This window comes from Pleurodeles waltl, chromosome 2_2 (genome assembly GCF_031143425.1).
Source record: "Pleurodeles waltl isolate 20211129_DDA chromosome 2_2, aPleWal1.hap1.20221129, whole genome shotgun sequence".
In the NCBI taxonomy this organism is placed as follows: domain Eukaryota; kingdom Metazoa; phylum Chordata; class Amphibia; order Caudata; family Salamandridae; genus Pleurodeles; species Pleurodeles waltl.
This window is the reverse complement of record NC_090439.1, coordinates 459,459,837-459,472,526: the sequence shown is the minus strand read 5'-3', so window position 1 is coordinate 459,472,526 and position 12,690 is coordinate 459,459,837. Positions and strand designations below refer to the sequence as shown.

Here is a 12,690-nt window from a genome sequence, read left to right as displayed (position 1 = left end):
AACATAGGTGCCTATGGAGACTAGGGGTTCTCTGGTGCCAGTCTGTTAGCAGGTAAGTAACTGCGTCCTCGGGGAGCAGACCAAGGGGGTTTTGTAGAGCACTTGGGGGGAGGAGTCCCAAACAGGCACACAAATTACACCCTCAGCGTCACAGGGGCGTCCGGGTGCAGTGGGTGAACAAGGCATCGGGTTTTTGTGTTGAAATCAATAGAGGGACCCGGGGGACACTCTGGCGGTGCAGGCAGGGCACAGGGGGGTTTCTCGGGCCAGCCACTGACTGGGCAAAGATGAGGGCCGCCAGATGATCACTTCTGCACCGGTAGTTGGTTCCTCCCGGGCCTGGGGGCTGCCGGTGCAGTGTTTCTTCCAGGCGTCGGGTTCTTTGTTACCGGGCAGTCGGGGTCAGGGTGCAGGGAGGTCGTCTCAGGGTGGACACGTCATGTGAGTCGCCTGGGGATCCTCGCTGCAGTGATGGTTTCTCTGGACACATGCTGGGGGCGTCAGGTGCAGAGTGTTGGGGACTCGCGCTTCAGGAGTGAGTTGAGAGTCCCTTTAAAGTCGGTTTCTTCTTTGTTGCTTTGGACAGAGCCGCTGTCCGCGGGAGTCCTTTAGGTTTGCAGGGCAGTCCTCTGAGTCGGCAGAGGTCGCTGGTCCTGCTGGATGCATCGATATTGCAGGTTCTTTTAATCTGGCATAAGGCCGGTAGGGCTGGGGCCAAAGCAGTTGTCGTCTCTTTCTCTGCTGAGTTTTCAGGTCAGCAGTCCTTCTTGTTAAGGTCATCAGAAATCTGTTTTCCTGGGTTCAGGGTCGCCCCTAAATACTAAATTTAGGGGTGTGTTTATGGCTGGAGGGTGGCTACACCCTCCTGGTGCCTCCTTCCTTTGTGGAGTTGGTGGCTGTTCGAGCAGCGATAACCACCCCCTTTGTCCCTAGCGCCTTGAGACCCGCACGGGTGAGTAGCGCGCTTTATAAATGCTAATGATTTGATTTGATTTGATTTGATTTGGAGGAGGCCACATCCCTAATCCTATTGGGCTAATCACCTAAACACCTTAGGGGCTGTCCTGGCTGAAGCTTCTTGTTTTTCTCATTATGTCTTCCGGACTTACCGCCAAATGTGGGGGCTGTGTCTGGGGGGGCAGGCATCTCCACTAGCTTGAATTCCCTGGGGCATTGTAACACGAAGCCTGAACCTTTGAGGCTCACTGCTAGGTGTTAGTTCCTGCAGTGGGGAGGTGTGAAGCACCTGCACCCAGTGCATGCTTTGTTTCTGGCCTCAGAGAGCACAAAGGCTCTCACCCCAGGAGGTCAGAAACTCGTCCTTCAGTGGCAGGCTGGCACAGACAAGACAGTCCTGCACGGAAGGATTGGGTAAAAAACAGGGGGCATCTTTAAGATGTCCTCTGTGTGCATTTTTTAAATAAATCCGGCACTGGTATCAGTATAGGTTATTATTCTGAGAAGTTTGAAACTTCCAAGTATTCAGGGTAGCATTATGGAACTGTGGAGTTTTGACAAACTCCCAGACCATATACTTAATAACGCCAAACTCTACGTACAATGTTTATGAATGGACTTAGACACTGTAGGGGCAAATTGCTAATGCAGCTAAGCCCTCACCTGAGGTATAGTACACCTTGCCTTAGGGCTTTAAGGCCTGCTAGAGGGGTGAATTACCTATGCCACTGGCCGTGTTTTGTGTGCATGGCACCCTGAGGGGGATGCCATGTCGACTTTACCTTTTTCTTCCCACCAACACACACAATCTGCAATGGTAGTGTGCATGTGTTAGGTGAGGGGTCCCTTAGGGTGGCACAACACATGCAGCCCTTAGGAACCTTCCCTGGTCACAGGGCCCTTGGTACCACTGGTACCTGTTACAAGGGACTTATCTGTGTGCCGGGGCTATGCCAATTGTGGAAGTAAAGGTACAGTTTTAGGGAAAGAACGCTGGTGCTGAGGCCTGGTAAACAGGGTCCCAGCACACTTTCAATCAAAGTTGGCATCAACACTAAGCAAAAAGTGTGTTGGGGGGGTAACCATGGCAACAGTGGCACTTTCCTACAGGCACCCTCAACGGTTACTTGTCTGCTGTCTCCCTGAGTTTACCTGACCAACGGCTCTTTGTTCAAATCCCCTATTGGTAGATTCCTGAAGGGTCTTCCCCATATGTTTACTGCTTCACCGATCATAATGCCCCAACCGGATTTGAACCTATTTCTTACTTTTGTAATATATGTTAATTTCGAGCCACTTCATAAATGTCCACTCGGGCTTCTGACTTTCAAAACAGCCTTTCTTGTTGCCATCACTTCTGCCTGCAAGGTCTGTGAGCTGCATGAACTTTCATCGACGCCACCCTTTGTTTTCATTTATCCTTAAAGGTGGTGCTTCATACCAGGGCTTCCTTTTTAACAAAAGTGGTCACGCCTTTTCTTGTAGGCCAATCCATCACCTTGCCTGCTTTTTATGTGCCCCCACATGCTCCTAAGGAAGAGGAGAGGCTCCACCACTTGGACCTAAAAAGACCGTTGGTGTTGTACCTTGATCGTACCAAAGAGTTCCGGGTGGATGATCAACTGTTTGTGGGTTATGTGGGTGTAAAGAAAGGTCAGGCAGTGCCGAAGAGGACCATCGGCAGATGGGTTGTTCTCCCCATTAAAATGGGCTATGCACTGGCTAAGAAGCAACCCCTGGAGCGTTTGCGTGCTCACTTCAGCTGAGCAACAGCTGCAACCACTGCGTTAGCATACGGAGTTCCAGTCCTGGACATCTGTCAGGCACCAACGTGGGAGTTATTGCACATGTTCACCAAACAGTCAAGTCGAAAGGGACGGGTAATTTGCCCGTTCGGTCCTGCGGGTCTTCCTAGTATGATCTTGGTTCACTGACCCACCTCCAGGGATTGTATTGCTTGGGTATCTATTCTAAATTAAAGAATCTGGAACTAGAAGTCTCTATCAGATGAACAGGTTACTTACCTTCGATAACGCATTATCTGATTGAGATGTATTCTGGTTGCAGATTCCTTACCCAACCACCCACACCCATCCTCTCCACTCTGCAAACCGATTTCTAGGAACAGGAACATCCTTTCAGGACCCTTGTTCTGATGCACCAGTGGTCCGTGTTCCTCATGGCTCCGAGCTTCTGGCGTGGAAAGTCGTGAAAGAAAGTGACATCAACGCACCCGGGTACCACCTATATACGACCGTGACGTCATCACGGCGCACACAACACTAGTAATGGACGCGGAGCTGACCGACTCCACCTAACTGCATGCAGGGGTACTGCGTGAGAAAATTCCCCTGATCTAGGCTAATATATATCTCTACCAGATAATGCGTTACCGAAGGTAAGTATCTTGTACTTTAATGGCAAGAGTTTTATGAAACTGGAACCTTACATGGATAATAGTTAGTTTTTATTTAAAAACTCAATCTATAAAATTCAGATTAGACACTTTACATATTAATAACTTTACCTCTGATCATCCACTAGAATTCTGTGAGAATTTGGTAGAATCCGAGTAGCATTTCTTTTTTGCCCAATTTATACACAGGTGTGTTGGAAATGATTCATCAGATTTGCCTGATTCTGAGTCAATAAGTGTACCAACTAGTTATGGCAGTGGTTCCCAACCTGTGGTCTGGGGACCCCTGGGGGTCCGCGAAGCCTCCTCAGGGGGTCCTTGACTGCTTAGAAAATTTAATAATATTAACAGGTTAGGTCCCCAGCTTCATTGGGGTGGTCCCCAGATTCCAATAATGATTTAGTGAAGGGAGGGGGGGTTCCTGAATTCCAGTACTGATAAGGTGAGGGTCCACAGAAGTCAAAAGGTTGGGAACCACTGACTTATGGTATTAAAATCGGAGATACTTAATTTTATTGCATATTGCATATTGCTTATGTAGATTCCTCCATAGCACTTGGTTATTAAGAGGATTTTGACTGTAGATGACCCCCAGGAAAAACTATATTTATATATATTTTTTTTATTGTATTTTATATGAAAAAAAATACTTTTTTTTTTTTAATGAAATGTGTGTAGATAATGGTTTTATTGTTCTGTGGGGATCATTCCATATATAAACTTATGCCATTGAACAATAAAAAGCACTATGACAGCCTCCACTTGGTTGTCGTTCCTTGCCCCCATCCAACATCTTAAAAAAAAAAAAAAAAAAGCTATAATGCTGACACAGCTTGACGGTCGTAGCTTTCCCCAGGCCCCCCCATCTTTTGTGTTGCTCTCCCTCCCTAAGTGCTGCCTCCTCCCTTCCCCCAGCAGCATAAGTAAAATTGCTTTGATGCGGACAGCAATTTTCTTTTCATGCTGTCTTATACTGCACGGAAGCTGTCCTGCTGTACAACATGACTTAAAACACTGACAAAGCCAATAGCTTTCTTGTAGTACAGACCTATTGGCTTTGTCACCTGCACTCACATTCTTAAAAAATATGCTGTATGGTGGCTTTACAGGGAGAAGTGTGACTGCTCAACACATTCACCCCATTTGCTGAAGTTGGCAGTCTTTTTCAGTGAGTTGAATCTCTTTCTAAATAGACAGTGTTCTTTGAGTCTACAGCCATTTTGATAATGTTTATTACAATCTGAAATTGCCACAAATTTTCACTCTGACAATGAGAAAAGATTGTATTGCAGAATAGTTTAATCTGTGAAAGGTAGAAATGCTGAAAAACTGAAGTTACAGGTACTTAACTTGCTTCTTTTTGGGTAAGTTGTTCTGAGAAAAGTTTAAACTGAACAGGCAAATATAATGTGCATGTTGAGACAGCACAGTTATTTAAAATAGCATTAGTTCTCACACTGTGTGCATATTGTCTGTTAATCAGAACGCATTATAACAATGTTAATGTAACCGTAGAACTCTGTTGTCTTTTGTACTGCTACTTTTACAAATGCTAATGAACATTTTAATCTTTTTTAGGAGCAGCATTCAAATTTTTGTGAGCCCTAATACATCACTTGCAGCAAACCCTTCAGGACTTCCATGGAGAGGACAAATCTATGTTCTTTGTAACAATGGACAGAAGGTATCTGTTAGTAGAAAAAAAAATCATTTTTTTATTATTTAACTAACATTTTAATTTCAATCCCAATGAAAATGTGTACCACCTTTTGATCGTCAAAAGAAATGTCATCATAGAGTTAATAAAGCTTTCTAAAACAAGTTTTGTCATAGCCAATTGGTTTGCTTTTTGTTTGACATCTTTTGGTATTGGGCTAAATGTTACCCTAGTGTGGTACCAAAGAGCACGTATTGTGAACAGCAGGACTATTACAGGCATTTGGTTCCAATGTGTCAAAATGTTCATAACTCCTGGATAATGAAATACTCCATCTCCAACTTTCCATTTAAACGCATTGGAATGGCTGTATAAACCTTGGAAGAGGGCATACAATTGAATTAGTCACCATCGTCAGGTGGAGAATTCTCTTTAAATCATTAATAGCAATAAACAGTATGAACATTTCTGCATGGCAGTATAGTAGTGTGTATTGTAATGGACATTTTTAAGACTGCATATTCTTCACTTTTGGAAAAATTTCAGACATCCAACTGGATCTTAAGTTGTTAGTAGCAATGACTCAGTCGTGTGGACCTGTGATGATCTAGGACTCCCCAGCAGCCTGGTGTTGCCACAGACTTGATATGCAGAGCTGCATGTAGGAGCACTCCTGTGCACTGGTGTTAACTTCTTTTGCATCTTTAAATTGCGGATCCAGAGAGCTGCTCCCAACTTCGTCAATTGTACCAACATCTAAGTTCTGTAAATAGACAGCGTGCCAAGGGAATATGTCTTCCCTTAAGACACACAGTTTTAAACTGTGCCAGACCTGCAGGAAGCAAAGGTTAAGAGATCTGCATGACGTTTTCTTGTGGTGCCTCAATTCTTAGAGACAGGTGCTAACTCATTCACTTGACGGTGATCAGTGACCAGGAAGCAAAACTCTATCTCTGAACACAAGGATATGTTACGTTTGAAATATAGCTCCAGATCACGCTCCAAGTCATGGTATCACTCCTGCTCCAGATCGCCAGGCTGCTCCCGCAACAAATGCCAATTCAGGGCCAAGTTCTTGGGAAAGTCCATGGTGCACCACAACCGCAAGAAGACCAAGTGAAATTTGTCATTCTCTCGCCATTCCTGAACTGGCAAGAAGCCATGCAGGGTCCATCCCAAAGGCCCAACTCGTCTGGTGACTCTGAGCTGGTTAATAGGCTGGTCTCTGGACTCCTCAAGTTCCCAGGGCTATGGTTGACCCCTACAGCATAGTCTGTACTGCAAATCTTAAAGTTAATGTCTGCACTACTTGCACTACTGGGCCCCTCGGAGCCACCAGTCGCACTTCTGCCAGTGTGTAATTCCATGTTAGTGACTGCCCCCGACCTCCTTCTGGTTCCTTGGCAGCATGGTCAACAGCTCCAGGCTGGACCCAGCTGCATTGACATTGTCTCTGATTCCAACGCTGGTCTCTGACTTTAACAAACATACACCTGGGTCAGAACAATTTTCCTCTACAGTATCACTGTTGATCTGTCCCCAACACTGGAAAGTGATCCCCAGCTTTTCCCGCAATGCCAGTACAAAAGGTGCTGGAGGAGTGGTTTGGCTCAGATTTGAACGCAGTTAAAGGGGTTTAGACCATACCACATGATGCTGATGAGGCAAACAACTTGTTTTTCCTTCAGTATACCACTACTATATTGGTCCTGAACCAACAATGTTAGTAGATTTGACACTTCTCCGAAGAATGAGTTAAAGTCCCCACCATACTCACTGCCTTTCAGTGGGGCTGTGACTGCTTAATGGCTACTTGGGGAAAGCCATTATCAGTTATCAAGTCATTTGCTGGTGACTTGTCCTTTCTCACCCATCATGCAACCCTGGAAATCCTTGGGGTACTGGCCTACCCAAGCAAGGTCAACCCAAACACACTACCTTCTGCACTGCCAGAGAGCGAGTGGAAGTGCATTGATGCAGGTGACAGAGTATTTTCATCTGTCTATTTGACCTTGCAGTCTGTAGAAAGCTGGCTCTCTATATAGTGTACCAAAAGTAAAACAAAGTACATTGTGCATAGAGTCCAGTGGATCCCCATTTGGTTTTGTAAAGACCAGAGTAGATAGGAAGCCATTCAGGGATAACAAGCAGTTAGGTAGTAGACTTGTGGGTGAGGTGGTAATCTCCGCCCAGTGCAGGCTTTTTCCTCAGGCTCTCGGGAGCGCTGGTTCTCACCTGAGGAGGGGGGAAGAGAGAGAGAGAGGGAGAGAGATATATAGAGATATACACATATATATGTATATATATATGTATATGTATATATGTATATGTATATGTATATGTATATATGTATATGTATATATATGTATATATATACACACATACAGGTCTGTGGTGGCTGAACTGGCCAGGACCAGTCAGTCAGCACACTAGTAGCTGGTAGGTTTTCAGGGGGCACCTCTAAGGTGTCCTCTGTGTGCATTTATTAAATCCATCACTGATCAGCGAGGCTTTATTCTGAGATGTTTGATAACAAACACAACTGCTGCTGCAGCTCTCAGGGACCTTCCTTAGTACCCCGGGATCTAGGTACCAGGGGTACCCTTTACTAGGGATTTACAGTGGTAGCTAAAGATGTTGCCAGTAGTGCAAAAGAACTGTGCAGTTTTAGGGAAAGAGATTTGGCATGAACAGTCAAAGCCATATCAGAAACCAGCCAAAAAGTGGGGTTTACCCTGTCAAAAAGAGTGCTTATCTACATGGTCACTAAATGTGGTTTCCCTAATAGGCTGTTTAACTCATGCTTTTTGGATAATGGCCCGCAAGATCATGCCAGCTCACCCAGTCAAATTTAGAACAGTCTTTGCCCAAACAATTCAGGTTAAGCATGACATTGCCAGACGTCTGTTAAGTCAGACTTGACACAACAGACTATGTGGGCTGTGCATTGGGCACCTCTGTGGTAAGCAGGCATTATGCCTGGATGTGAGCTACTGGGCTTTCCGGTGATGTTCAGGAATCCTTTATAGACAAACCCTTCAGTGGATACAGGCTTGTTCGTAAAAAGGCTGACTCGTATCCAGAAATGTTTGTGCAGTACCTCTACGCACCAGTAGAGTGGCTTCGCACTGACGCCGTTCTGCTCGAGAAATGACATGTAGAGCCCATATAGGTGCAACTCCTGTGTGCTGATGTCAGTTCCTTTCTTTCCGAGCCATCAGATACAGAACCGGGCTACCTCTAGTCTCTCTGAGACAATATTTCTCAAAGGTTTTGTATGTGCGATGGGATTGTCATACCCCAAAACAACAGGTTTGAAGCCCTGAAAGAACTGTTGCAAGCAAATGTATGTGACAGATCCACATCATGTTTGCCTGTGGTGCCTAAGGTTGAGCCGCACATCTAAGGCCTGCAGCGACTGCATGTGAATGAACTCGAAGGCCGTAAAAGTCTGTATGCGAAACTGTCACCAAACAATGAAAGGCTTTGCAACAAGAACAGTCCACGTTGCAAGGTGGGGTCCCTGTCCAGGTCTACTAGTTCTAGGAATTGTTCCAAAAGACGGTCTTTGTCACGCTTCAAGTCTTTGGGCAAGCGAAAGGAAAAAAAAAGAAAAATTCAAGCGGGACTCTTTCCCTTTCTGCCACTCGCGTTCTCCTGAGAAGATGCAAGGGTGTCTCCATACCTCTTGGTCTTGTTGTTGGTTGACCTCAGAGCCCATCCCACAACTTGTCCTGACACAACCAGAATTTCCAGGTCTGTCTGAGACCAAAGCAGGTTGAAGTGTTTTGTGAGGTCGTGCTCTGAACCTTACAAGATGCCCTCTAGTGTGTCTATGGGCCCAAGAAGCCTTCCATCTGGGATACCGGCAGCTGGCTCACCTTCTGAGCTAGTTGGGTCCTCCAAATCCATCACTGGGCCTCCTTGGCCCCTGGAACGACTCCACCGCCACGCTCACCGCTGGTTCCCAGAGTCTCATCGCTAATGCAGACTACATAGAAACTGGAGTTTGATTTGGCCATTGTGCTCTCTGACCAGAGCCAGCATCACTACAACCCGACCTAGGCCATGCTTGATTTCTGTTGAAATGCCAACTTCACTCCACACACCCACCCTCCAATACCACCTCCACAACCAAGAATGTATAGGTTGCACTACTTATTTGGTACAGATTCAGACTACAGTTAGATGCGAGTGAGATAGGGCAAACATCTGATGCAAAATTAGTATGACCTCCAATAAGCCAGTTTCTTAAGTGGGGTCATCTCTCACCCTACCCCTGAGAAGAGTGCATCTTATGCAATAGTAATGCGCAGGACAGCCAAAGTTGTTCATGTCCACCTTCCCACTGTCTTGACAGAAGTGTTCTAGCTGGAGAAAACATCTACTGATCCCCTCTTAACCTTAAATGAGGCTCTTGCAGTTACGTTTGAGAGCTTGTGCCATACCTTCCTCTGGTCTCCAAGTCAATTGTAAGACATCACTGTCCTGCTGTGGGTGACACAGCATTTTTGACTCACCAACCCTCCCCTGAAACTTTGGTGGTGCAGGCATCTACCAGTCCGACAAACCAGAATAGCTTTGTGTACTCCCACTGCCCAATCTAAATGAGTGGAGACCTTTGGGAAGAGGGTATTTCCTAACACCATTTGGTCCTCAGGTACATGCATGCCAGTTGCATGCTGGCCTGCTGTTCCAATGCTCTTTGGGATTCTTTGGCTCAAGTCTTTCCCAGTTGTCCTGGAAGACCTCTGACCTGTCCTAACCCAAGCCATTTAAAACAGCTGTGACATGGTCAGTTGACAATTTGTTGTGGCTTGGAGGCCACGGACTCCATCGGGAAAGGCATTCGAACCAGTGTAGCCATTTACTGCCACTCCTCTCTACAGTCAGTGGTTTGTTTTGGCGATGTCCAGTTTGCTTTTATGGACTTGGCCTTTGACAGGACTCGCCTGTTTGGTGACAAGGCAGATTTTGCTCTGGAGAGGTTCAAAGAGATTACGGCCACAGCATGCTCCCAGGGTTTATCAGCCTTACGTTCCTTTTGCAGCTTCAGCAGAGGTACCCCCATACCAGCAGCCAACTCTGCCTCAGGAAGGTGGCCAGCAGTTTCACAGCTGAGGCTGTGGTGCCCACTGGCCCTGCGTTCAAGGCCATCGAGCCACTCAGTCCAATCAACCCACCCCCTATGCTCCCCTCCTTGCAGCCCACCTGATAAACCCCACTCATTAACCAGCTGGTTGCAGAAAAAAAAAAACTATTCCTGTCAGTTTCGCAGGCAATAGCATCATACAGGTGGGTCCTGCAGATAGTCGGAAAAGGGTACACCATGCACTTCATTGCCACAGCGATGCACCTTCCACCAACCCCTGAACTACAACACAACACTATCTGTCCATTTTACATCAGGAAGTGCAAACCCTTTTAGGCAAAGGGGCTATTGAGAAAGGTGCCTGTGCCCGCTACCTTCTGGTGCCAAAGAAGGATGGAGGCCTTTGTCCTATTGTAGATCTGCGCCCTCTTAGCACCATCCTCCAGAAGGAAAAATTCTGAAATCTCACACTGGTCTAGGTCTTGGCTGTCCTTGATCTTGGAGACTGGGTGGTGGCTTTAGACCTGCAGTACTCATATTTCATATTTCTGCCTACGGTTTGTTGCCCTTTGGTATCACCATTGCACCTTGGCTGTTTACAAAGGTGATGGCGGTGGTAGCAGCACACCTTCGGTGGTTGGGGGTCCCAGTCTTTCCCCATCTCAACAAGTGGCTGTTTGAAGTTGGGCTCACCTCAGTCGGTCATCAATCACCTCAAGACTATGGCAGACCTCCTGTCATGTTGGAGTTAGCTATCAATGTTGCTGTATCACAACTGACTCCTTTGCTAATGTTCCCCTTCATTTTAACTGTTCTGAGCACATTTCGGTTTCATACCTTTCCCCCAGGAAGGAGAGTAGAGGCCATTCTGATCCTGATCTTAGTCAGTTATGGCTTTCAGTGAGGTTGGTTCTGAGGCTGCTGGGACTCATGGCCTCCTGCATCCTGCTGGTAAAGAACTCTGGTGTCATATGCAGGCTTTGCAGTGGGATATGAAGTCACAATGGGTCCAACATCAAGGGGACATTTCTGACAACATCCAGCTTTTGGAGGAGACTTTGAAAGAGCTGCAGTGGTGGTTACTGGACCCTGATTAGTTCAGAGGCAGACTCCCTCAACCCAGAGCTGACTCTGGTAACCAATGACTAACTTCTGAGTTGGGGTGGCCACATAGGAGATGCAGATATCAGTCGTCTTTGGTGGAGGCCCGCCTCCACATAAACCTCCCTGTCCTCCAAGCCATTCACTTTGCGTTTAAAGTCTTTCTTCTCTTCATCCAGGGGAGGCTAGTACAGGTGCTTACGGACAACCCCACCACCATGTGATATTGCATCAAACAGGCAGAGTGGAGTCCTGGTCCTGTGCCAGGAGGCACTACACCTCTGTAATGGCTAAACCACTAAGACATTTTTCTAGTGGTGGACAACGTGGCACAATTTTTTATTCCAGGGCACCCAAGCTGAACTGTCAATGCCTAGCAAATCATGAATGGCAGTTAAAACTGGAGGTGGCACAGGGCTTCTTACATGAACGGGGAGAAGCCTACTCACCCACACTGGGAACGCACAATGTCTGCATTTCTTTGCCTTGAAGTTTCCAAGATGCCACTCGCTACAAGGGCACAATCTGCCTAGAGTGGATCTTTGGAATTCTGTATGCCTTCCTGAGAATAACACTCATGACCCAAGTTCTAACAAAGTTCAGTAACGACCAGGCAGAAGTCATCCTAATGCGGAGAATGTTATCCGGAGCTACTGGACTTGAGCATCTACCCACTGATGAGGCTGGCCCTCAGGGAAGTCTTGCTGTCGCAACAACATGGCAAGGTTCTGCATCTGGGCCTTTGCAATCTCCACTTTCATCTATAAATATTGAGCAGTGTCAGCTAAACACTTTGAGCTTCTTCTGCAATTGGTTGATAGACTCTTGGCAGCCAGGCATACCTCGGTGAAATATTTATATGTCTGTTGTTGACACCAATTTGTGATTTGGTGCTGCACATACCAGATTGACCACTTCCAGGCAAAGTTATCTGGCATTTTGTTTGTTTGTCTCTTGCCCAGCAAGGCTTTGTTTGGACAGATTCAAGGGGTACATTTCAGCCTTTTAATGGTTGCTGGACCAGCCCATTATTTGTCACCTTTTGCGATGCACTGTTTGAAAGGTCTCCAACACTTGTTTCCCCCTCCTTTTCTTCTATCATGACACGATAGGACCTTAACTTGGTCCTCTCATTGTTGATGTGCACTCCCTCTGAGCCGCTCCACATCAGTCCCTTGCGGGCAACATACAATGTCTGCATTTCTGTGCGTTGGAGTTTTCAAGGTACTTCTTGCTAGAAGGGCACATTCTGCTTAGAGTGGATCTTAGGAATCCTGTATGTCTTCGTGGAAATACCACTCCAGCCCGAGTTCTAACGAAGTTCATGAATGACCAGGCACAAGCCATCCTAATGGAGAGTATAGTATCCGGAGCTCTTGGACTTGAGCATCTGCCCACTTATCAGGCTGGCCCTCTGGGTGGCCTTGCAGTCGCAACAACATGGCAAAGGTCTGCACCCGGGACTTT

The 12,690-nt window shown here is 46.5% G+C and overlaps 1 protein-coding gene across 2 annotated transcripts in view; it reads left to right on the top strand.

The window, feature by feature from the left end:
- The window catches only part of CEP192 (centrosomal protein 192), a 1,702,116-nt gene that overhangs the window by 1,299,635 nt on the left and 389,791 nt on the right, over positions 1 to 12,690 (top strand). For both annotated transcript variants that reach the window (XM_069219927.1, XM_069219928.1), the window contains one exon: positions 4,952 to 5,057. In XM_069219927.1, the coding sequence (XP_069076028.1) occupies positions 4,952 to 5,057 (106 nt within the window). The remainder of the gene's footprint in view (positions 1 to 4,951; positions 5,058 to 12,690) is intronic.